General features: G+C 41.3%; 1 protein-coding gene across 1 annotated transcript in view; it reads left to right on the top strand.

Moving 5' to 3' along the window:
* MRPL1 (mitochondrial ribosomal protein L1) overlaps nt 1–24,580 on the top strand; it is a 49,004-nt gene that overhangs the window by 4,828 nt on the left and 19,596 nt on the right. Inside the window, exons 4-7 of the mRNA XM_088481451.1 lie at nt 2,395–2,478; nt 7,297–7,368; nt 8,863–8,974; nt 21,964–22,064. Of these exons, the coding sequence (XP_088337577.1) occupies nt 2,395–2,478; nt 7,297–7,368; nt 8,863–8,974; nt 21,964–22,064 (369 nt within the window). The remainder of the gene's footprint in view (nt 1–2,394; nt 2,479–7,296; nt 7,369–8,862; nt 8,975–21,963; nt 22,065–24,580) is intronic.

Raw genomic sequence — 24,580 nt, 5'->3', positions numbered from 1 at the left:
GAGATACCACTGGCTTGGAAGGATTCTTTGGGCTTTCCCTTGAGTCCTTCTAAGTTACATTACTATTTAAAGGTATTGACCGATAGCAGGAAAACTGCTTCTGTTAAAGAAGGAAAAGGACCTGATTACTGTCAGTAACTTGGATTGCTTACATGTCATGCTGGCGCTGCTTAGCCACCAGACAATCACTGTCTGGAAATGTCAACTATGCATCACTGATGGGATTAACACAAGACAGCTGATGGACAGGTTAGATTGTTAGCTCTTACTTGTATGTTAAAAGGACACAGCAGGTATAGTCTTAACAAAAAACAGAGCAGAATCTTTAATAATGTGATGCCTTTTGCTCAGTGACCGCTCTTAATAGAACTGTTACAACACCAAAGCTTTAAGATTGAGAAGTTATTTTACATTATATGGGACATGTTCAGTTTAAACACCTGTTGGAAAGGAGTGATCTGGCCCTTTTAAATATCCAGTTTGAGTGCGTTATCTGTCATGTTGATCATGTGAATTTGTTTTGGACCATGCTCTTACGTTTGCAATGTTCTCCGTGGCCGGATTGGTGTTTTCACGCTGGTCCATGAATTTGACTGTGGAAGGACACAGCCAAGTCTGGGATGTAATACTTAATTTTGAACTCTTCTGAGCAAACTACTTTCAGGTCTTGGGTCCTCAAGGTCTGGTGCAAGCCAAATATGACTTTAAGTGGGTCGAAGTGTAACCTCAGTGCCACAGTCCTTTGCTGCCTGGGACCCAGGGTGGTCGCATACCTACTGGATTCATTAGAATCCTTCCAGTGCTACCATAGGGAATCTGGCACTGCTGCTCTCCAAACCAAACAGAAGCAGAACTGCAGGCACATGACTGTAGGGAGCTAAACTATTCTCCCTGGTCCTGTTTGACATGGCAGCAGCCACGAATACTGTTTTAGTACAAAGCTTCCCTGTGCTATTCTAGTCAGCAAAGGGGACATTTTGTATTGAAAACAGCAGCTCCAGTTGATGGCTGCTGGCACTTCAAGCAGAATGTGGCGGGGAATGAGCAAACACCTGCAACAATGCCGACCTGCTCAGCCTGTTGTCTGCCACTGTAAGGGGGCAGAGTTGCTGAGTACTACTACTCTACTTGCATATACTGAAAAACATATATCCTCTGTATACTTAGATCTACACTTTTAAATTATCCAAATGTAAAGTTAAGCTCTATAAATGAGAACCTGCAGTAGCAAATACGCATTTAGGAATTGTGTTGGAGGGGCTGCTGGCGCATGCTGGGTGCTGTTCATGTGTGTTGGACATACTCACCCCTAGCAATTTTGCACATTACACTCTGCGTGTAACTAGTTTTTTGTTATAAATTTGTAGACTCCTATCCATTCGCATTGGATACGTTTGGAAAATTTGTATTAATATAATTGACATCATTACTTTTTATTGGTACTGTTAGCCTTCCTGTTAACAATTTCTTAAGACATTTCATTGTTAGACTAGAGAAGAACATACAGTAAGCAGCTAATTGAAACAAATATACTATCAGTTCTGTGTAAATGCTGCACAGATAATGCAAAAGATTCTGTATTAAATAGAAGATGGGTCTGATTCAGAGGTGACTGTTTTGGTTGCAAGCGGCCGATTGTTTTCAGTCTGCGCATTTGTCCGAGTAGCACGGCACATGCAGCCCTATGGTTACCGGCTAGAAACACAGAATGAATTAAGAGACCATTTCAGTGTGTGTTTCTGGGTGGTAACAAGAGGGTAGCTAGCTAGATGCGGGCATATGGCAGCCAGCGACTGCGCCTTTTTTTTTATTTATTTTTTTTACAGTTGTGCTGGCGCTAGTGGCCATGTTCCAAAGGACATTCTGATTAACCATGGGGCTGCTCTAATGTCCGATGGTGCAGCTTATTACGCAAAGCAGCGGATTTGTATCCATCGGCTGCAGCATTAGCATAAAAACGCAGTCGCAGGTCTCTTTACCGTCCACATCTCATTCAGGCCCAGAATGTCTATTGATGTATTATAGAAAGCTGTCATGTTTAGAAATTAGATTTGTTTTTTGTTTTTTAAAACCACATTTCTTAAAAGGAAGTGGCCCATGTGATGCATTGTTTTACTATGGTAAGCAGAAGGATGTTACGTTTTTTTCTTTTTCATTTACACTGTACATTTTTGTACACTTTTATTTTCCAACAGATGCCACAAACTAAGCAGAATTGAGTTTTACCGTTATTTTAACACACAAGATATATAGAAAATATATGAATACAAATTAGTACAAATAAGTATTTGACTGATCAGGGGCAGTGTACCTTATCCCATATAGCACTAAGCCCCACCTGATAAATAAGTCTGTATATTTATTCTGAGTTTTGTACTGTATTTTACATTTTAGAAAAAAGTGGATCCATTTGTTGGCTACCTTCATTTGCCATACCCATTTGTGACGGAAGCGAATAAAGTTCTAGTGTTTACAGAGGTAAGTTCAGATAATTTCATATATGCACACATGCTGTAGTTTTGAATTGAAATGAAGGCAAAGTAAAACAGAAACATATATAGCAAATAATACATGTGATGAGTTTCACATGTTTGTAAATAGTTGCAGGCTGGCTACCTCCTGCTTTTGGTTGAAGGTTTTCTTGTTCATAGCTGCTGGTGGCACTAATGTTTTTTTCACAATTTACTACAAAGATAACCCTGCACCATTCATATTTTCTCCTTTAGTAGCCTGAATAAGTTCTATGTGAACACTACAGTCTTGTTCATCAAGGAAGGCCCCAAATGATGAAATATTTTTGTTATTGCCTAGTAATTTACTTCACAAATGTAGTTTTTCCTAGAGCTGGTACAAACATAAGTTAGCAGTAAACTATGACCTACAAACTTGATGTGTTATAGGGAACAGACTTGCTACCTAGCAACAGCTGATGGTTAACCAGCAAGCCTTCACTAGTCTCTTTGAATGCAGGTGAAATCGCCACTCTATTGCCAGCATATAGTGCAGGATGCACAGGTAATGTGTGCGCCTGCGGTCATGTGAGCATGTGTGCCCCAGGCAGGTCACATTTTTTGGAAGCTTACTGTTGGTAATCCAGACCTACAGAAATTTCCAGAAATAAAGGATCTGGACTAAAGATAATAAAACTACAGCAGGAAAGAACTCAGATGATGCAATCATTAGTAAATATTTAGTGAACTGTAATTAATGACGTGTACCTAGAAGACTTGATGCTGTTTTGAAGGCAAAGGGGGGCACACCAAATATTGATTTGATTTAGACTTCTCTTCTGTTCATTCACTTTGCATTTTGTTAATTGATAAAAATAAACAATTAACACTTCTATTTTATAAAGAATTCTTACTTTGCAGCATTTTTTCCACACCTGCCTAAACCTTTTGCACAGTATTGTACATAAAAGACAAGTCTTATCCTTCCTGAAAATAAAACCCAACATTGTTACTCAAGGAAAGTGAACTGTGGAAACTGGATAAAACATTAAACGTTCAATCTTTATATTGAATTTGTAATGCTGTATAGTTTTACTTCATCTCCTTAGTTATGATGGTCTCAGACTTCTACTGGTTCCTTGCAGCACCTAGTGGGGATGTTAGAGAAGGCAATAGTCTACTTTGTATTTAGTGGTGAAGAAGTCAAAGGCGAAATGTATAAGGAATGATCCATGAGCAGAGTTCCTCTGAATTTGCCAAAGGTCTACTTCTTTAATCCTTTTGCGAGATCTCAAGGAAGCATTAATTTAGGCTTTTATGAGTGATGTGAACACTAGATGAGCACAGTGAGGCATTTTGCCCAGCGGCTCTAGGGGGCTCTGTAAGCAGTATTTGGAGAATCTTAGAGGGATCTTGGCACCCTTGTGCAGCTGACTCATAAGGAGAAAGCAAACTTTAGATGGTCTCCAGAACCATCTGTTTTGCACAGGACTTTCAGCACCAGGGCAGGTGAGGAAAAGTCATAGGAATACATTGGAGCCATCCATGATAAGGACATTTTGTCTATCTTCCATGATCCTTTCGACCATATTTTGCAAACTGTGCGTATGAGGAAAAGTTCCAGAATTCCAAAGTTATATACTATCTTCTGAAAGTTATTGCTGTTCAATGCTGCCTATCCGAAGTTGAGTCTGCCAGTTTTGGTTCCCCGGGTAAGTATATTGCAATTTAGGATTTTTTTCTGAACAGCCCAATCCCAGGTTTCGAATGTTCTCATGCATAGAACTATTGAACGAGTGCCCACCATTTTATAGTGACTGTCATCAAAAAAAGGGTGAAGTGAAAGAGGTCGTGGAAGACTACACCACTGGAATTGTTTGTCTTACTCATTGGGCCATATACAATTTGGAGCGCCGTCATCTGAGGTTTTGCCGGCGAAAACTTATCGCGCGCGTCCCCGCGTATCCCCGTATTCAATGCCAAATTGGTGAAAACGGCACCCGGCGAAACCCAAATAGGCGCAAAGTCCTGTAGTTTTTTTGGGAAATCAGCCTGACACCCCCTAAAAGATGCTCTGACATTGGGGTACACTATGGGTACCCCCGACTAGCCAAGCTGAAGGTATTTGGGGTGTTTGGTCTCAATAGGCGCTATTTAGCTTCTTTGGGACAGGGCTGAAGAATAGCATTTAGCAATATTTTTTGGGGAAAATAAGTATTCCCATCAAATTTGGGGTACATGAAAATGGGTGCAAGCATATTTTAAAGATGCAAAAGTGAAGCATTAAAAAGCGCCAAAAATGCACCTTCAGCAATCCAAAAAAAACCTCCCCCATACTTCCAGACAACCCCAAAAGCTATTTTGTTAGTTTTTGATTTTGTACCCCCACTTGAATTTTTTTCACCAATTTTTGCAAAGTGCTTTTTTGGGGTGTCTTGTGATTTTTTTTTTTTTTTGATGCAATTAGCGTCAAGCAGGGTGTAAAAAGGGTTTAGGAGGGTTGCCGCAATTTTACATCTCAAAACCCCAATTCTGCACTTTTTTCCGCCGGCTATCCATTACCGATACTTTTCCTCTGGTTTCAATGCGCAAACTTTTTGCACCGGCGAAAAGTTGGACAAATTGAATACGGGGATAAATAGAATCGGCGAAAATGACGTAATCGTAGAAAAAGTCTCGCCGAAAACGGCTTTTCGCTCCAAATTGAATACTGACCATTGTGTCATATAAATCTTGTCTGGAAAAGTATAGCGGGCTTTAATCTAAGATTTTAAGGCTCCGAGATCCTCTGCATAGGAGGGGCACGTGCAGAAAACCTACAGACATGGCAGTCCTTTTCCCCTTGACCCTTGCCATGCCATGTTGTTGTATTCTGTGCCTTTGGATGGTTCTTTGAACAAATTCCATTACTTCTGGCCACTTCTCTGAAAGGAAAGATTTAAATTCTGGTGCTTTTTTTTTTTTTTTTTTTTTTAAAGTTACTGTTGTCTGGGTGCACCAAGAGCAATGTCGTCCAGAAAAATTAGAATTTTTGTTAAACAACAATGGGGGACATCTGTCAGGAGTCGGTCACAGAGACAAACACAGCGTTCTCCATTGCAGGGCAGAAAATGCAACCGATTTGTAAAGAGGCACGCATGCCCATTACCAAAAGCCATGTACGTGACCTGCAGAAGTGTGTGTACACTGTATGCCAGCAGAGAGTGAGATTATGTGATTACCCATGCCTTGGGAGGCATGCTGCTTACTTTCAAGCTTTTGCGAAGTGGAAATCCTTCCGACTAACACAATCTGTCAGCTTTAAGAAATCCCAACTTTGAGGTAGTGGAACATTTAAGTATTTGATAAACAGTCACAGATATTACATCCTGAAAACCATATTTAAATTCTCACTGTTTTGTAATTTATTAGATTACATTTTCTTACCATTTTTTTTGTGAAATCATGTTACTTTAGCAAACACAATTTCAAACTTTGATAAACATCTCACCGTCACCGTAACTATTTATTTTAGTTCCTGGGCAACAACCAATTTTTCTGTACTCTCACAATGACATTTGCAAGATTTTTCTGAGCGGGATACATACGGTATGTTGACATGAGAATGCTGGTGCCAGTATCCCGATAGTTATGCTACTCAAAGCATTCTAACTGCAGCATTATTACTTTAAACATGTTTCTTTACAAAGCTGTTTAAAATTAGAATGACAGCACGTTTAAAACGCTTAAGTAGCATTACAGCAGTTTTGGGATAACATTATCGTGTCAACATAGTCACTGTCAACATAATAACTACATATGGATTAAGTTGGTGAGAGGTATTGAAAGTTTCAGTAATTGACAAATATTCAAAGAGGCAGACAACATTCACGACATTGTAAAAACTGGCTAGTTTGGACAAACACCACCTAATGAGATGATTTTTATTAAGAGAAATGGGTGTGGATTGAAAGATGTACAGTATATAGATCAGGGGTGGGGAACCTTTTTTTTTGTCCGGGGGCCATTTTAATATATATAACATTATTTGCGGGCCTGGTGCAGGCCACGCCCCCTCCATGTGATGTCACTTGGGAGCGGTACCATAATCGCCGGTGATTACAGCAATGCCCGGAGCATCCTGAGGATGCTCCGGGGAGCTGTAAGGCAGCGGTGTGACCGTCTGAAGTGTCCTAAAGATGCTCCAGGCGGCATAGCTGCATAGATTCTGGCTGCAGGGTACCATTCTAGGCACCCTGCTAAGCAGATGAGGCTAGCAGAAGTAAGCTCAGAGGGCCAGATATAATTATTCTGGGGGCCTTATACGGCCTCCATGCTGGAGGTTCCCCATCCCTGATATAGATAGACAATAGGTCGACACCAGATGGTCGACAGTGTCATAAGGTCAACAGTGTTGTCATGGTCAAAGGTCGACACAGAAAAGGTTGACGCATTATTTTTTTAATTATTATTTTAACCCTTCTCACACCTAACCCTCTCCCTAGTGCCTAACCCTCATCATTTGCATGTTGATCATCTGTTGTCGACATTGACTATCTAGACACTGTAGATCTTCCATCCCTATACCAAGAGAAATGTTTTATGCCTTCCTTATTGTAGATAAGTAAGGTGTGATTCAGTTTGGCATTGGATGTGGAGAGCAGCTGCCGAATTCTATTTAGCTTAAGGAATGTCAGCTGACACTATTTGTAGGACACAAAGGAAGTCTTGTTTTATTTGGCGCTTTTTTTGTTTCTCTAATTCTAATTTTAAAATGACACATGACATGTTTGCGCTACAGGGCTAATCTGAAATGAAATAAAAATATTGGCCTTAATTTTATTTTTTTATTTTACCTTTTCTACAGAATGCAGAAGCTGCTGAGATAGCAAGAAACAACGGGTCAACTTTTGTTGGAGGGATTGAGCTCATCCCTGAGGTATCATGTTTCATGCCTAAATGCATATGCATTGCTTGTGTGCATAACAGGGACTATAAGAATGGCCTCCTTACATGCTAAAGATAACTAGAATCTAAATTCTATGTTGTGGACAATGTTGCTTTTGTGCCTGGAAATCTAAAAAATATTTGCCCGGTAATACTCTCAAGCATGAATAACAAGCTCTGATTTCACCTTCATCTGGTGAGCTACAACTTTATCTGTTGGCTGAAAAGTACTGAGCAGGCATACAGTTTTCACTTCAGAGGGAGAGTGTTGTATATACGTTTGTTCTGCATGTTCTCACTGTTGGATCACTGCTTCTGTCTCTGCATAACACTGAGATAAAGCAGAGAGTAAAAATCTAATCTCCAAAAATGATTGGCATGCAGAGCACATTTCATCCAGGTGTGCACTCAGGGAAATCTTGAGAGATATACTCTGTGCCTAGGAGTGTGTCTAGCACTACCCAGAGGCATGCCTATCACTAATTTCTTGTCATCAATGCCCCCACTCATCGTCGTGTCCCCTCAATTTGCCCTATATCATGTCTCATTCAATCACACTCCATATATCCCCATATCTTCATCAATCCCCCCAAACGGCATAATTCCACTGACCTATGACCTTATTAAGATACATAATAATGCTTCCAATTCATATAATGCGAAATAGAACTATTCAGTGTATTTTATATAGTACATGAACAACTCCACTACATTGAGTTGATTCACTCACTGACTGTGTTTTGCCTGGCCACAACCTGGACCCTATATGGACACGCCTATGTTGTCCCCTTACATTATAATCCATTCCAGAGTTGTCTAATGAGGAACTGACCACACACAGGACAGCCGTGCACTCCTGCTTGTTAGGAGACCTAAACTGGGCCTAGTTGGGCAAACAACGGGGTAGTAAGAGCTTGGTTGTAATCTAGTTTGATGACCACAATATGCAGAAATAGATTTTCCCGTATGCCCATATAAAATTTGTGCAAATGTTTATTCTATGGAACATTCATCCTGCATGGAAACATGCCACAATAGTGTAACTCAGTTGTTCCCAAACTGTAAATATGTGGACAACCAGAAGCTCAAACCTGTCCACTACCACATAACTGGCCCTAAGGATGACTGGTAAGCACAATTTACTTCACTTTACTCCATTTTTTCTGAATTTCTCAATAACAAACATTTGGCTTAAGGGTGCCGTAAGAACAATACTGCTGCTCTAGGGCGCCGTGATTTAAAAAAGTTTGGGAACCTCTGTTGTAACTGAAGTAACTGGGACAGGAGGGGAGGAGGGGGTGATTTTAATACAGTTTAAATGTCTACTTATTAGTTTTCATGTTTTTGTTGGTTTCTAATAATAATAATGTGCCCTATTAACTCAATATATGCACATGCCTTCATAATTACATTTCTTCCAATCCATAGCAAGATTATTCAGAGGTTAGACATTTCATAACTAATATTAAAAATGTTGACATTACAGATTCTGAATGATGAAATACAAGCGGATTTCTACATGGCAACACCTGAAATAATTGGCAAGTTAAATCTTCTTAAAAACAAGCTCAGGAAAAAATTCCCAAAGAGTAAAAGAGGTACGCTTGTCAACAGGAAAGGGAAGCAATTTTTATTTGTTTTTGTGCACTTCTGGTTACATCTGGGGAGTAAGAAGTCCATTCCTATAGAAAGGTTGCTTCAGTGTGAAAGTTAAAAAGTAGTATACATGTTAGTTCCCTCCCTCCCTTTTGTAAGTTAGATATATTTAAAGGTTATTCATATCAGGAGTGCGGTCCACCTGATTTGCATGGATTGTCCCCAACTCTGACCTCCATAGTTAGTTGATTTGTGAAACTATAATGCTGTTTTATATTGTAAGTCCAGTGGCCCATAAAATATTTTCAAATTCTTTAGCTGTTCTGTGCTGAGGAAAACGTGTACTTTGGATAGCCACAACTGCATACCAGTGAGCTGTGGCTGGAGCTGTACTGTCCAATGACAGTACTTATTATAGAACGCATAATTCTATAATAAGTTGTGGTTAGGGTCCAAGCCACTGATTGTTGTGTTTGGAAGAATGAGTATTTAGCCACAGGTGGACAAGCCCCTTGTTGCTGTGGGTGGGTGTGTGTGTGTGTGTGGGTGTGTGTATGTATGTATGTATGTATATATGTGTATGGGGGTGTATATATATATATATATATATATATATATATATTTTATTTTTTTTTCTGGATCTTTGGTACCAACCTCTGTTCATTATTTTTAACTGATTCATGACCTTTATGACCTGACCAACGTTTTTGCTATGAATTGGTTTTCAATGGAACTTTCAACATTGAGTTAAAATTGAGCATTTACTAGATGTTGCAGCTTGCCTGATTTTGCATTTTGTGTGCTCTGCCACTTAGCTCAACCATCTGCGGGCAATTCAGAGTGGATGAAGGGTAATAACTAGTTTGCAATGGGGCTTTAGCAGGTAGGCTAAGTTTAGTGAGGGCGGGTAGACGGTATTGTAGGCAGTGCTGGGTTTTGCTACACAGCGATCTGATTTCAGGCGGATCTATTGAACCAAAAGATAGGGCTGATGCAAGAGCGCACTGATAATGGTGGCTATGAAACCTACACTACAGCTCATAAATTTCAATACCTCACCCAAATCGTCAATTTTTCAGAGAGTAATTAACAAAAGAAGCTTGTTTGTGATGAATATATGGCAATATATGGCAAATATATGGCAAATAAACACATTTTGTACTTTTACAGATTGTTTACAAATAAACTGAATTTTGTTCTTAATTTTTTCTCTCATCAAAGTATCCACCCTTAGCGGCGATCACAGCAGTGCAAACGCGGGACATTCTGTCGGTCAACTTGTCTAAAGTTTCAGCTCCGATTATAGCCCACTTGTCTTGTAGCAACTCCCAAAGGTGATTTTGACTCATTACTTCTCGAACACACCTGTCCAGATGATCCCAAAGGAGGTCGATTGGATTGCAATCAGGACTCTGGGGTGGGTAAACCATGTTCTTCAGCACCTTTTTGTCGTTGTTTTGGCTGAAAATACTTTTTTGCAAAGACTGGAGGTATGTTTCGGGTCGTTATCTTGCTGTTGTGTGAAACCACGACCAATAAGGTGAGTGCTGGAAGGGATGGCATGGCGCACCAGGATGTTGTGGTAGCGTTTGGATTCCATGATTCCTTCGATTTTTACGAATTCACCAACCACACCACCTCTGAAACATCCCAGACCATAATGGAACCTCCTCCATGCTTGACTGTGAGCTGAATGCAAGCAGGAAGCATGGGCACTCCTGTTGCACGACGAATGAACTTGCTCCTTTTGGATCCAAACATCTTAAACTTATATTGTCTGTGAAAAGAACTTACTTCCACTGACTAGTGGTCCAGATCTTGTGCTTTTTTGCCCACAATAGCCTATTCTTTTTATTTATGGACCTAAGCAATAGTTTTCAGGCTGCAACAAACCACCAGCTACAAGGCGTCCTTTGACTTTCGCGTTTGACACGCTTTTCTTCCTCGTTTTCATCAGAGCAGCATGGATCTGACAAGCTGTTTGGAATTTGTCCCGTTTGCAACACACTCTGATAAATTTGTCCCCCTGCTTTGTGGTTACTCGAGGGTGTCCAGGTCGTTGGCAATCATGCACACTCTTGTTTACAACATATTTAAAGAGGGTACACTGCATGCCACCAAGAGTACCCTCCTCCAGACGAGCAATTCACACAAACTTTTCCCTGCATTTCTCTAAGCGACTATGGTAGATCGCTTTTCAATTGATAACTCCGTCCTGGGAACCATTTACGACCACTTTACACATTTTCACAAGTGTACACAGTATCCCAATACAAGGCGAACACCAGAATTGTTCTGTGTTGATGAGTCGTTTCCAAACAGCATTGGGCATGTATCTGATATCACTACGAACCCCCCGTCACCTTGTGCGCGTAATTTGTTTATTTCTTCTTCAGGGTCCACAACATCTACCTTGGGGTATTTAGTTGGAGAGATCCATTGCAGCAAACAGCTACCTCTTTAATAGAAAAGAAAAAAATCAGGCAGTAAAGAATGAATATGTCCAATCCTTCATCAAACTTTTGTAAAAATATAGTGATATTGCTCCTGCAGCTCACCTAGTGAAAGAAGGAGCTGTAACCTTCAAAAATATGAACAAAGACAAAGAAAAGGGAAGCGCTGGAGCAAATCACATAGGTATAAATTTAATACAATACATGTACCAGAAAACACTGTAAAAAAAAAAAATATATATAATATGTATTTATAAAAATAGAAAATTCATAGCCCGTGGTGTATGGATAATTAAAAACTCCCAAAAATCTTGTGTGCACACAGAATAGGTATATTCTAGCAATATATACCACTGCCTTTAGAGATAATCAAAAAATATGTTAACAAGTCTCTTAATTTTTCTCTGGCTTGGGGACATTTTTTTTTTTCCTACATCAAGGCTAATTTAAAGATGCAAGAAAAAATGGAAATCGAATATCCACATAACCAGTAATTAACTCAAAATGCAACCCTACGTTGATTTGAAAAAACAATCTGGGTTTTAGTAGTGGCAAAGATTGATGTCAATTTCCAATGATAAAAGTCGTGTTAGTTGCAGCAAGCATGTGAATTAGTAATCAAGCATCAATATATTATATAGCCAGCATCATAGGTTGAAAGTTCTAGTAGCAATAGGGTTAGCAGCAGACACCTTTGTAGTTAAGCACGTAAATTAGTAGTCAAGCGTCAGCTCATATAGTGGAAAAATTCAAGCAGCACTATTTTGCACAGCAGACAAACACTGTAAGTGTAGTAAAACAACAGTTTGTATAACGGTCAGGTCACCTAGGCAAATACCCCCCCAAAAAAGCAGAGAGTCAGTCTCACCTCTTGGTATGCTGTCACCGGCGTCCCGGCTAGCAAAAGAAAAACAAATTCTGACCTTGGTATACAGCGGCTCAATGTCCGGTCAGTAAGGACAAAGCACACGCTGTGTGATGGGTGTCTTTGCTGAGCTGTGATGCAGGCTCCCAGTGTCTCCTGACAGGGTTTGTACTGGCTGGTTCGTTAAGCTGCAGTGTACATGCCCGGCATCTCCCATCTCGTGGCTTGGACAGCACTTCCTGGTAGCGATCACCACTTTAAAGCTCCCAGCATGCACTGGTCTTCCTATATACCCCGCCTAAAGCCACAGACATTCAGTTTTTTGGTTTGGTGAGCGCCAAGTATCCAGAAGCACTTGTTTAACAGAGGGACTGCCTAGGCAGTCCCAGGCTTTTTCTTTTATGATTTACCTTTAGGTTTTTTAACTTCTTAGTCGAGCAGTGCTAGGCACCGAATAGGACGCAGATACTGCGACTCCATCTACCTCCGCCGATGCCGAAATACCAGTACCGCTATATGCTCTGTGGATTTCGGCGGGCCTCAGCGAGGCTTTACTAGCGGCGTCGCTGGTGTCCGGACTGCAATTCGGATTAACGGAAATGGCAGGTAAGCGATTCCTCATGAGGGAAATCGTGCGCGATGCAGTCCAGGCCTCCGGTGTAGGAGACGCACCAGAGGCGGCTGCGGCTGTAACGTGTACTCACTAAGGCGGCCGGTGCCATATGGTCTGTTGCCGGGGATGGGTAATAGACACACTAGAGCGCACTAGTTAGAGTCTACTACTGTGAGGCCAGCGTACCCGTGCCGTAAAAATCACAGCTTAGGGGAGATGGGTGCTCCACCGGCAGCTTCTCCCCCGACCTAGACGCAACTTCCGGTTATGGATTCCCGCCTCTGGGTTGCTACTTCTGACCAACTCATGTGTGAGAAGCTCGCAGTTCACAGTTGTGTGTACTGCTGCAGGCGGGTTGTCTCAGAGGTCTGGTCTGTCTCCCTATATACCTCTTCTCTGGGTCTGGTATATAGAGCTCTATATCCTGCCAATACCCTGGCGGGGCTGGGCAGTTGATTCAAAGTCAATTTGCAATAGCAATATTTGTATATATGCATTGTATGTGACTTTCATGTTAGCTGTTGTATATACTCTGTCTTTTGTTTTCAAAACTGTCAGGTATATCTATCACTGTGTTTCTCCTCATTCCTCTGGAAAGGTGTGTTGGGTTTTTCCATATGTGAAGTGGGTCACATTTATACTGTACACCTTATACCGACACATTTGGCATGTCTGAGGGTAAAGGTGAGAAGGGTGAGCCTCCGGTGCTCAAGTCATGTAAATCCTGTTTGGCAGGCCTGTCTGAATAGGATTTTGTGCAGAATGGATTGTGTAGTACCTTTCCTATCTGGTACACCTGCACCTACGCAAGAGCCATCTTGAGTGGCGTCCTGGTCGCAGGTTTTGTTGCATGTGGTAGATAAGGTTGCAGCATTGCGTTTTACTACCATGATATTGCCTCCTACTGTGGCATACCCACAGAAGTTGCATCCTTCTATGTACATGTGCCCTATGAATCCCTGTTGGTTTGATTCTTCTGCTCACTCTAGTAAGAGAGTGCTGCCGTCTGTAGCCCCTCAGCAGGTGGTGCAGGCAGATAGTCCAGTGGCAGTGAAGAGGCGGGGGCATAAGTGATTACCATCTGTATGCGGATGATACTCGAATCGTCCTATCCTCCCCAGATTTATCACCATCTGTATTGCTCCGTGTCACTGAATGTCTTTCTGCCATTTCATCTTGGATGTCATCTCGCCACCTGAAACTTAATGTTTCTAAAACAGAATTAATTATATTTCCACCGGCCAATAACAATTACCAACCTGATTTCTCTATCACTATTGATAACTCGACAATCCACCCTACCCCACAAGCTCGCTGCCTAGGTGTTATACTTGACTCTGAACTGTCCTTTGTTTCCCACATTCAATCTGTCTCAAAATTATGTTACATACATCTAAAAAAACACATCCAAAATTCGACCATATATCACACAAGACACTGCAAAAACTCTAATCCATGCACTCATTATTTCCCGCATTGACTATTGCAATAGTCTCCTTACTGGTCTTCCCAAAAACATGCTATCGCCATTACAATCCATTATGAATGCAGTTGCGAGGCTTATCTTCCTTGCCAAATGTTCATCGTCTGCTGCCTCACACTCAGTCCCTCCATTGGTTGCCGGTTTTCTACCGTATTAATTAATAATTTTACTTCCACATAAGGCTATTAACCAAACCACACCAACATCTATCTCTTCACTCATCTCAAAATATCTCCCAACCCGACCTCTCCGCTCAGCACAAGATCTGCATCTCTCATCCCACACATTACTTGCTCCCATTCACGGTTACAGGACTTTCTTCAGGCTGCACCCACTCTATGGAATGCCTTACCACGCACAATAAGACTTTCCGCTAGTCTCCAATCCTTCAAACGTTCCCTGAAAACTCACCTCTTCAGACAAGCTTATCATATTCCAGAACTGCCCACATGACCTTCATAGCTTCCATATCTGATTACATCCCCTTTCACAGTCCACATATAACTTCACGTATTGTCTTTCTTTCACATCCTCCTGATATTTCACCAACATTCCTGTGTAACTGGATCATGTAGCCCACCAAGAAACTCTGCATGCTGGCTGGACCAAAATGCAATATATAGCACCTATCCTTGTGTATCAATGTCTATTTCCCTATAGATTGTAAGCTTGCGAGCAGGGACTTCCTACCTATATATCTGTCTGTTATTACCCAGTTTTGTTCTATTTATGTTTCTAATTGTAAAGCGCAACTGAATATGCTGCAGTATATAAGAAACTGTTAATAAATAAATTAAATAAGAGAGGTTCTCTTCAGACATTACTTCAGGATTCTGACCCACCCTCCTCATCAAACTCTGATACTCCGAGTTCTGGGTCTTACTCAGTGGAAGAAGACAATCAGTCCTCTGTGGACTCCGGTCTTTAGGCGTCAAAAGGTGGCTAGAGGTTATTTTCCTCAGTCTGAGCAACTGACGAATCTCATGTCTGAAGCATGGTCTACTCCAAATAAGCATTTCCATGCTACAAGGAATTTGACCTCTCGATATCCATTTGCTCAGGGTGAATGTAGCAAATGGGAAGTTCCCCCATCAGTAGATGGTCATGTGACTAGATTGATCAAGAACTCTAAGATACCAATTCCTGCGGCATCCTCGTTGAAGGAGGCTACAGATAGAAAACTTGATAACGATTTAAAATCAGTGTTCTCATTATCTGGAGCTATTACCAGGCCAGCTATGGCTGTAGCCTGGGTAGCTAAGGCTATGGAATAATGGGCAAAGTCTCTGGAGGATAGCATGCCTAATGCTACCAGAGAACAGCTGTCTTCCCTTTGTCAGATGCGAGAAGCAGCTATGTATATGGGGGAAGCTGTCACTGACGCAGGTACCTTAGCTTCTAGAGTATCGGCAGCTGCCAGGAGTCTATTGGGGCCTTCCTGAGGTTGGGAGTCATAATCCCTGTTCTTGTGATGCAACAGGGAAGGGGTGGTTATTCAGAAAACCAAATGGGTCACATCACCCTATCCTGAATCTGAAGTCCCTCAACAGAGTGCCCAAATTCCGTATGGAGCCTGGAGATTTTATGGTCTCCCTGGACATATAGGTTGCATATCTGCAAGTTTCCAATTGCACGATCCCACCAAAAATTTCTGAGATTGGCGGTAGATAAGCAACATTACCAATTTCAGGCTCTACCCTTTGGGCTGGCCACAGCCCCTTGGGTATTTACCAAAATAATGGCAGTGATGACTGCTCATCTCAGACGACAAGGGGTCAGGATACTGCCATATTCGGATGACCACCTGATATTAGCACAATCGCAGGAGTTATTACAGTGTCGTCTTCAGATGACAATTGTCTGCTTACAAGAGCACGGCTGGATAATAAATTGGAAAAAGTCCTCTTTCTCCAACTCAGCCGATGGTGCACTTGGGGGTGCTGCTGGTCTCTCTGGGCCAGAGGATTCTCCTAATAGAGGACAAGATTGCGGCACTACAGTCTCGTATGTGCAGTCTACTTTGCAAACAGTGTCATGTGTTAGTTCACCTGGTAATACAGGTGCTGGGCTCCATGGTATCCGCATTCAATATGGTGGCGCATGCCCAGTTCCACTCTAGCTCCCTGCAGCAATGGATTCTGTCTCAGTGGGATGGTCAGTATCATCGGATAGAGTCTCAGATGATCCGCATCTTGCCAGAGGTTCGGCTCTCCCTCGCTTGGTGGCTGCAGACAACTCATTTAGACAAGGGTCGCCCGTTATGGGTCCCAGATTGGGTACTCCTCACCACGGAGGCAAGTCTGCGAGGACGGGGAGCAGTGTTAGGTCATCACGCCTTTCAGGGAAGGTGGACAGATCAGGAAAGTCACCTACCGATAAATATCTTGGAGCTTCGTGCAGTGCACAGAGCGCTCAGTCTGGCACAGGACCTTCTTCACGACAGGCCTGTCCAGATTCAGTCTGACAACGCGACCACAGTGACACAATGAACCATCAGGGAGGCACACGAAGTCTGGCAGTCATGAGGGAAGTGGCAAACATTCTGCAGGGGGCAGAGTGCCATCTTCCAGCGATCTCTGCAATATTCATCCCAGGAGTCCTCAACTGGGAAGCTGACTTCCTAAGTTGTCAGGACATGCACGCCAGAGAATGGGCTCTTCATCTAGACATCTTTCAACTTCTGGTGGATAGGTGGGGGCGGCCAGACGTAGATCTCACGGCGTCACGCCACAACCACAAGGTCCACAGGTACGGCTCCAGAACGAGGGACCCCTCGGCCACCTTCGTGGACGCTCTGGCGGCGAGGTGGAACTTCAGGTTGGCATACCGATTTCCTCAGATATCCCTCCACCCAAGAGTCGTCAGAAAGTTCAAGCAGGAAGGCGGCAGGTTAAGAATAATAGCTCCTGTCTGGCCCAGGAGACATTGGTTTACAGATCTAACATGTCTATCCATATATCCACAGACAGGCCACTTCCACTGCCTCTACGACCGGATTTGCTAGTGCAGAGTCCCTGCCTATATCTGGATTTACCTCGGCTGGCTTTGACGGCGTGGCTATTGAGGCCTCTGTCTTAAAGCCTCCAGTGTCTGCTGTGGAATTGGAGAAAAGGTTTTATCGGTAAGTACCAAAATCCTGTTTTCAGGGATCAGACATAATCTGGCTGTTGGCATACCTCCCAACTTCTTTACTTCAGGAAGAGGGACCTTTTGCGCACGGCGCAGCTGCTTGCCTGAAATTAGGGAGTGTGGCATTGCGGTTAGGGAGCGTGGCTTTGCCGGGAATGCCGTAGATGCGAGTCGCAGCAGGTGGGGCCTCCTTTTCTGTGCAAAACACACGTATCAAGTTCATTCTTTACAGAGAAACTGACGAATCTGGGGGTGTAATGAAATGAATATGCTGTAGTGTATTTGGATAATGTGGAAAAATGCAGTATGGTTGCACAGATGCATGCAACTGTAAAAATTAGCAAATATTGGCATTTTTCTCTGTGCATGAAATGTGGCTGAATCAGTACCTTTTGTCATATATTCATTGTAAAAACTAGATTTTCTTTTTCTTTATTGGAAGACATTGACTTGGAAACTAATTTTTGCTATTGATTTTTATTTTTACTTACTGGGAAATGCCAGATGTACAAAAACAATCTGCAATCCTACCAAACTCTTAATCAGAGAGAACCCTTTAGCTTTCACATGAAGAGCCAACAAGAAACTTTTTTGAATGTAGCAAAAATGTAGGCAACGGCTTTGAAGTAGCAGTGTAAGAGGCAAGAATAAAAGTAAAAAGAAGGATGAGCTGTCTCAGATTAGTTAAACAGTTTATTGGTCTTAAAAAATATTTAAATATACACAATGCATAATAAATTCACAATAAAAACAGATACACACCAATATTTAGTGTTTGTATATATTATGTGTGTGTGTACATACAGTATGTATATTTATATATACCAGGGATGGGGAATCTCCGGCCCGCTGGCCATATACGGCAAGTGCTGACCCGGCTACCGAAATTTGCGTTCCGCAGCTGTAATCTGCTCCTGCTAGGGGGCACTTCCAGGTGCCGTTGGCTGAGAGAGGTGGACCACAAGGACTGGCTGCTCCTGACACTGACCGTTTCTCCACGACGTAACGCGGCCGCTGTTGACATTGATTCCTCCCTCACTCTGCCTCTGACAGCCTGCCGCTGTTCAGTGGAGAGAGGAGGACTAACAATCAACAGCTGCAGGAAGCTAAAAGCACTTGGATCCAGGGGCTATGGGCAGACTGTGTAATCTCCATAGGGCAGTACCACTGCAAGACTTTGGCTGATGTACTTACCCTGCCCGGTAAGTGTCCTAATAGCTCCATTCCCTCCCCAGTACTATTTAATATGAGTGATTGCAAGCCCACTAGCCCAGTCTTTGTCACATCTTTGCAGCTGTATACTATCGTAGGAGCTATATGTAATCTCCATTATCTGTCCTGTCTAAAGTCAGAACTTCAGCATCTTAAATAAAAATGAAAATTTTTCAGGTTCTAAGTAAATTACTATTTTTTTATCATATGTAAATTTTGTTTTTATCTTGTGGGGGCCAATGTGCTTTATTTTTTTCCTGTCATTGCCAATGTGTGTTTGTATGGCCCGCAAATGATTTTATAAAAATCAAAATGGCCCTTGGCAGAAAAAAGGTTCCCTACCCCTGATATATACACTTGATGTAAAGCGCTTGAACATCTATATTGAAGATATCTAATGTAAATTGATACAATACATAAAAAAAAAAAAACGTTCTGTCTAAATTTTTAAACAATGTTTTACATGGAGTAAATGTTTAGTCGGGCTTCTGTAAGAATGACATACTTGTGCAGCCCCAATGTGAATGTAAATTATTAAACTGTCTCACCATATGTTGAGAATGTATTCCACAAAGTTATCAGATTTCTTAGTGCTGTAATATCCACAATGGCTGGCACTGCTATCAGAACTGTAGCTGATACACGAAATCACCAGGTGTCGAATCTAAATAGCAAGTGTTCAAATGTAGTTAGTCAATTACTTAAATTGTCTTATCCAGTCCATGGTTTCTGTGTTTAAGATCTCAATATCTCAAAAAAATTACTTTTTACACGTCATTATGGGGTATTGTGTGTAGAATTTTGAGGACAAATATGAATTTATTCCATTTTGGAATAAGGCTGTAACATAACAAAATGTGGAAAAGTGAAGCGCTGTGAATGCTTTCCGGATGCACTGTAAATGCACATCATTATGTTCTATAAGTAAGTCCTGGACCATATTATTATTATAAAAATTCAAATCAAACAAGTTCCTTAATATTTGATGGTACGTATATCATTTTTGTGATGACACCAGCAACAGAATATCGTATGGTATGAACAATATAGAGAGATTGTATAAGATATATATGTACATAATCATTAATGCCCAGATATTTTTCTTTGTGCATATATTCATTGTAAAAACTCCTTTTTATTTCTTTATGGTAAGACACTGAATTGTAAACTAACCTTTGCTATTGATTATTTATTTTTTTACTTGCTGAGAATTGCCAGATAAAAACATCAATCTGCAATCCTATCAAATATTTACCCTTTAGCTTTCCCATGAAGAGCCAGCAAGACACTTTGACAATTTGAATGTAAGAAAAATGTAGGCAATGCATTTGATGACTTTGAAGTTGCAAGAATGCAACTGTTTAAAATGAGTTTGTTACTGGAGCATTGACCCTGTATTCTGTCATACATTCATGTGCTTTTACTGTGTAAAGTTTTGTATAGGACTCCAGAACAGAAGTGCTCATATTAGTTTAAATGTTTTAAACCATCTTTCATCATATCACCATTCTCACAGAAATATTGTCTTCTCTAACCCTTTATACAAAATAAAAATATTAATTCTAGTTGCTTCTAAACCTACAGCTTGCTATCTAACAATAACTAAATTAATACCATAAAACGGCAATTGTAATAGAGGAAATCTATCAGTAGATTTATTGGCATTCTTAGATGTGCCCACGTTCAGTGTGTTGGTAGCAGGAGCAGTGGCGTCCTTACTTTTAGTTGCACCCGGTGCGGGTGTATAAGAATGAGTGCTGCGCGTGCCGGAGAAAGTGGGTGGGACCTTGGGGCAAGTGGGTGTGGCCTTGCATGTGGGGGCGGGGCCATGCACCCGAACCCTGGTTTTAGTGTCTCTGGGGGGTCCAGGAGGTGCGGGCTGCCCCAGGGGACCAGTGTGCTTGTAGTGCTGGCTCCCTCACTGTGACAGGAGCCGAGTGCTGCATGTAATTCTACAGTGCAGCACCCGGCTCCTGTCACCAGAGGGGGAGTCTGCAGCTTGGTGTCACCCCCCTTGTGACGCCACTGAGCAGGAGGTATAGCTGGAGTGCTGTAAAATGCTGATTTTTACATAAAATTATGCAGAAACCGCAGTTTCTGCATAATTTTATGTATTGTTGCTGTGTATGGTTACCGCGACTGCTGTCCCTGCGAGTTTCCCCTCGAATAGCGGGTATGTTTTCATTAAAAATTTCAATATTCCTGGTGAGATGGATACATAATAATCGTGGCAGTGCTGCGATTATTAGTGCATAGACCCCTAAGTCTTGAGTGACAAAGGGTCCAAAGAAAGGAACAGCAACATCACTATTATCCTGAAGGCTGCCTGAAGGAGAACCATCCCGACCAGGGATCTATAGCACAAGTACATCTACTTATGTATTTTCATCCTTTAATAGCTTCATTAAATTTGTTGTTTGCAATTATAAAGTGAGTAAGGCAACCAGGAATGTGACTGAGATGATGCTCTGTTATGCTTTTCTGTAAGAAATCATGCTGCAGTGCTTATGTGCCTGGCATTGGAGAGTGCAGTTAATACTACTGTTAATTGGATGAACTTTTATTTGTTCTGTAAAATTGTATTTCCATCTTTCCCTTTTTTTAATTATATTTTATCTAAATAAAAGCACAAGATGAGAGATGGATGTTAAGATGTCCACATGCGCATAGCCAAAAAGATTTGAAATTTAAAAAAAATCTGATCTGCAAAGGGGAATGAGGACATATGAGAACATTGCCTCTGAATATGAGACTCCTCAGCTATACAAAGTAGGAGAAGGGGGTTGGTTCTAGTAATGTGTGCAAAAAATACTTAAGTCTGATGGGATAGAATACTAATAAAAAATCTCAGATGATGGCAAATATAGAACGATATCAGAATAAAAATATTAAGGTTGACATTACAGAAACAACCTTTCCTTGCCGTAACAACTTGCCATGCTTGTTTATTATCTAAACATTGATGCATTGGAAAAGCGCTTTCCTGAAACAGGCCTAGCCCTGTACAAATATAATTAAGGACCAAATTCTTTGAGGAGATGTCTTTGTCTGTTGACGTTCACTGTTTTAAAACTGAACACTGTCACCCAAGTGGTGGAGCCTTATTATATGGAACAACCCGATGAATAGGGCAACCGCAGAGTATGGTTATTGTCTTTGCAAAATAAAAAGTGTTCCTGGATCTAAATTTCTTCTTGTTATCACCGATCTTACCCCTCCCCTCTTCTTTGTTTTAGGTTCGGTGGGTAATGACATTGTCAACATGATTAAGCTGTTTCAAAGCTGCTATGAGTATTTGGTAGAAAAGGAATGTTTAGTGCAGACTAAAATAGCAACGGTAAGTGCAAAAGATTCCTGCCTCCCCACGTTCATATGCCCATTTCCTGATAAGTAACTTCAACACGTGATCATTGCAGCTGCTTCCTACACAAAGTTTTATGATCCCGAATGTCTTGCCAAACACTTGTGGTGATCAGATATGTGCTGGATTAGTACACAATACTTACTAATAAAAGCTTTTCATATGCAGGAGAAATATCTAGAACTCACCAGATGTCGTTGCTGTTCTTATAACCTCTGTTTGGAATAACTAATAGTTTTATAAGTACTGTTCTGATACCCTGAAACTGTGATGATGTGGTTTCATAATACCATTTATTGAATTTCATGTTAACTTGAAGATGTTCCTCATATAAGAGATACAGGGCCATATTTATCAATAAGTGAAGAGCCCTGTTGCGATAGAGGCTTATTAATGCATTGCCCAATATATGTAAAGGGTATCTGGGAGAAGGGAGGGGTGTGTTGCACACAAGATGGGGCTTATCTTTACAGCTCTGGTGTGTCATACAGAACCCAACTGGTCCCCAGTTGGGTTCTGTATGATATACTGGTCTTCATAAAATGATGTGGTTAATTTAGGTCTCCTGTAATATTTCCTTCTCTACAAGTAGGGCTTTGTATTGTATACTCATCACTAGATGGACTCCGTATTGCATGCTCAGTCTCTACTTATATTCAGGTAATAGTGCTACATTGTATTTGGTTATATCTTTGAAATGTTAATTTTTCATTAATTACATTGGCTGTGTTTAAACCATGCCTGTTAACTATACAGTCATACTTTGGCATAGTTCACAGTGTGTGCTTCGTCATTGTGCAGTAACCAATCATACTGTGCATAGGGAATAGCCTAGGTGGTAAAGAAGTGGCGAACGATCAGATGATGATCAACCTAATAGGTTTTACTTCCAACTCAAAACTGAAAAGGAAAAACTTCCTGGACATCAAAGGGCCACATCCTTTATAGCTGCACATTGCAATGATTGGATGCCAGTGATCTGCAGCACACTGGGCACTGCTGCCATTTCTGCCAAGCCATTGCTGTGCTCCAGAGAGCAGGCTGTCATGTGTCAGTTGCTGACACTGAGCATAGGTGCCAGACAGGCGATGTCAAAGAGGAAAGTTCACTTTGACTAAGGCAAATACCTTTTGGTTTACTCATTGCAACCACTCCTATTTCAGGTTGAAATCATTGAGGAATGATCAAGATTCCGGAAACCAACCAGATGCCAGGAGAGAGCAAAATCTGCATCATTGGTTTTCCTGAACTGTTCTTCTGTCTCCAATAAATGTGTCCCGTTCAAGGAACACGCTAGAGTCACAGGTGCCTCCACAGCACATCATGTAGTTTAAGGGTAGTTCCAGACGAGGCCTTGGTTCTTTTGAACCAGGAAATTACAGCACGATTTTGTGACGTACTTTCTAAATATTGTGAGCATTCATAGAAAGCTGTATGACACCACACTACAGTGGTTCCTGCTGGATTAACAGATTTCCTAAATACTACTGTCATTAACTTTCAGGAGGGAATGTAATGGAGTGCGTTGTTAGGAGTGAGTTCAAACCCACTGTGCATGGCTGGCAGTTCAAACCACTGGATAAATCAGTTTACTAAATGGCAAACAGGCTTTGTTTTTTTATAAACCCTGTTACCCACCGGGCAATGCTGCATAGCAGTGGTGGTGGCCTGATGCTCAATAGGACTGGTCCATCAGGAATGGGGGATGGTGTGTTACATTCCCCCCTCACAGTGACAGGCTGCAATTTCAGCTCTATCTCTGTCACAACCCCTATTTTTGTTTGGTGTGGTGTTTTTACTTTTGCTTTTTTAACCAGTGTAACTGCAGATTTTTGTATTAGTTTGTTTTGTGTTTTCTTAGGAAAAAAAATGGATAACTAAAAAAAATTCTGTTTTTCTGCTATTTTTGGAAACTTTGCCTTTAGTAAACCCAGAGCTTTATAACTTTACCAAAAAATTGCTGAAAGTGTACTTATTAAATTCCATCCTCAGTCTACACCAGTGGTTCCCAAGCTGGGTGCCTCAGGACACTTGCAGGGGTGCCTCAGGTTGGTGGTCCAGTACCAAATAAAATTATTTTTAGTCATTGTGATAGGCAAAACCACTGCTAATGGCTGCCATGCAAAAAAATGTGGACAAAAAGAAGCGCCACACAACTGTACCTAAGGGTTATATATAAGAGCAATTTATTTAATTTAATTTTTGCTGAATTTCTCTTTAAGAAACTTTTGGCCAAACGGTGCCGTGAAAAAAATGTTGATGCTCTAGGGCCCCTTGATTCGAAAAAGTTTGGAAACCACTGGTCTACACCATAGTAAGAAAATAAAAAATAATAATAATATAATCAAAATTCATTGGAATGTTATTGGACATTGAGTGGAAGGTGATCACTATCAACTTGTCTATTAATGGCCATTGCATGACTTGCTATAATAAGACCAAGTCATGCAAAAATGGTCAAAGGGCCTATGCGTGGCTAATTGGTTATTGAC

The sequence above is a fragment of the Taudactylus pleione genome, unplaced genomic scaffold (genome assembly GCF_031769625.1).
Source record: "Taudactylus pleione unplaced genomic scaffold, aTauple2 ptg000273l, whole genome shotgun sequence".
Taxonomy (NCBI): Eukaryota; Metazoa; Chordata; class Amphibia; order Anura; family Myobatrachidae; genus Taudactylus; species Taudactylus pleione.
The sequence above is the reverse complement of the archived record's forward strand: the minus strand, read 5'-3'. Positions and strand labels throughout refer to the sequence as shown.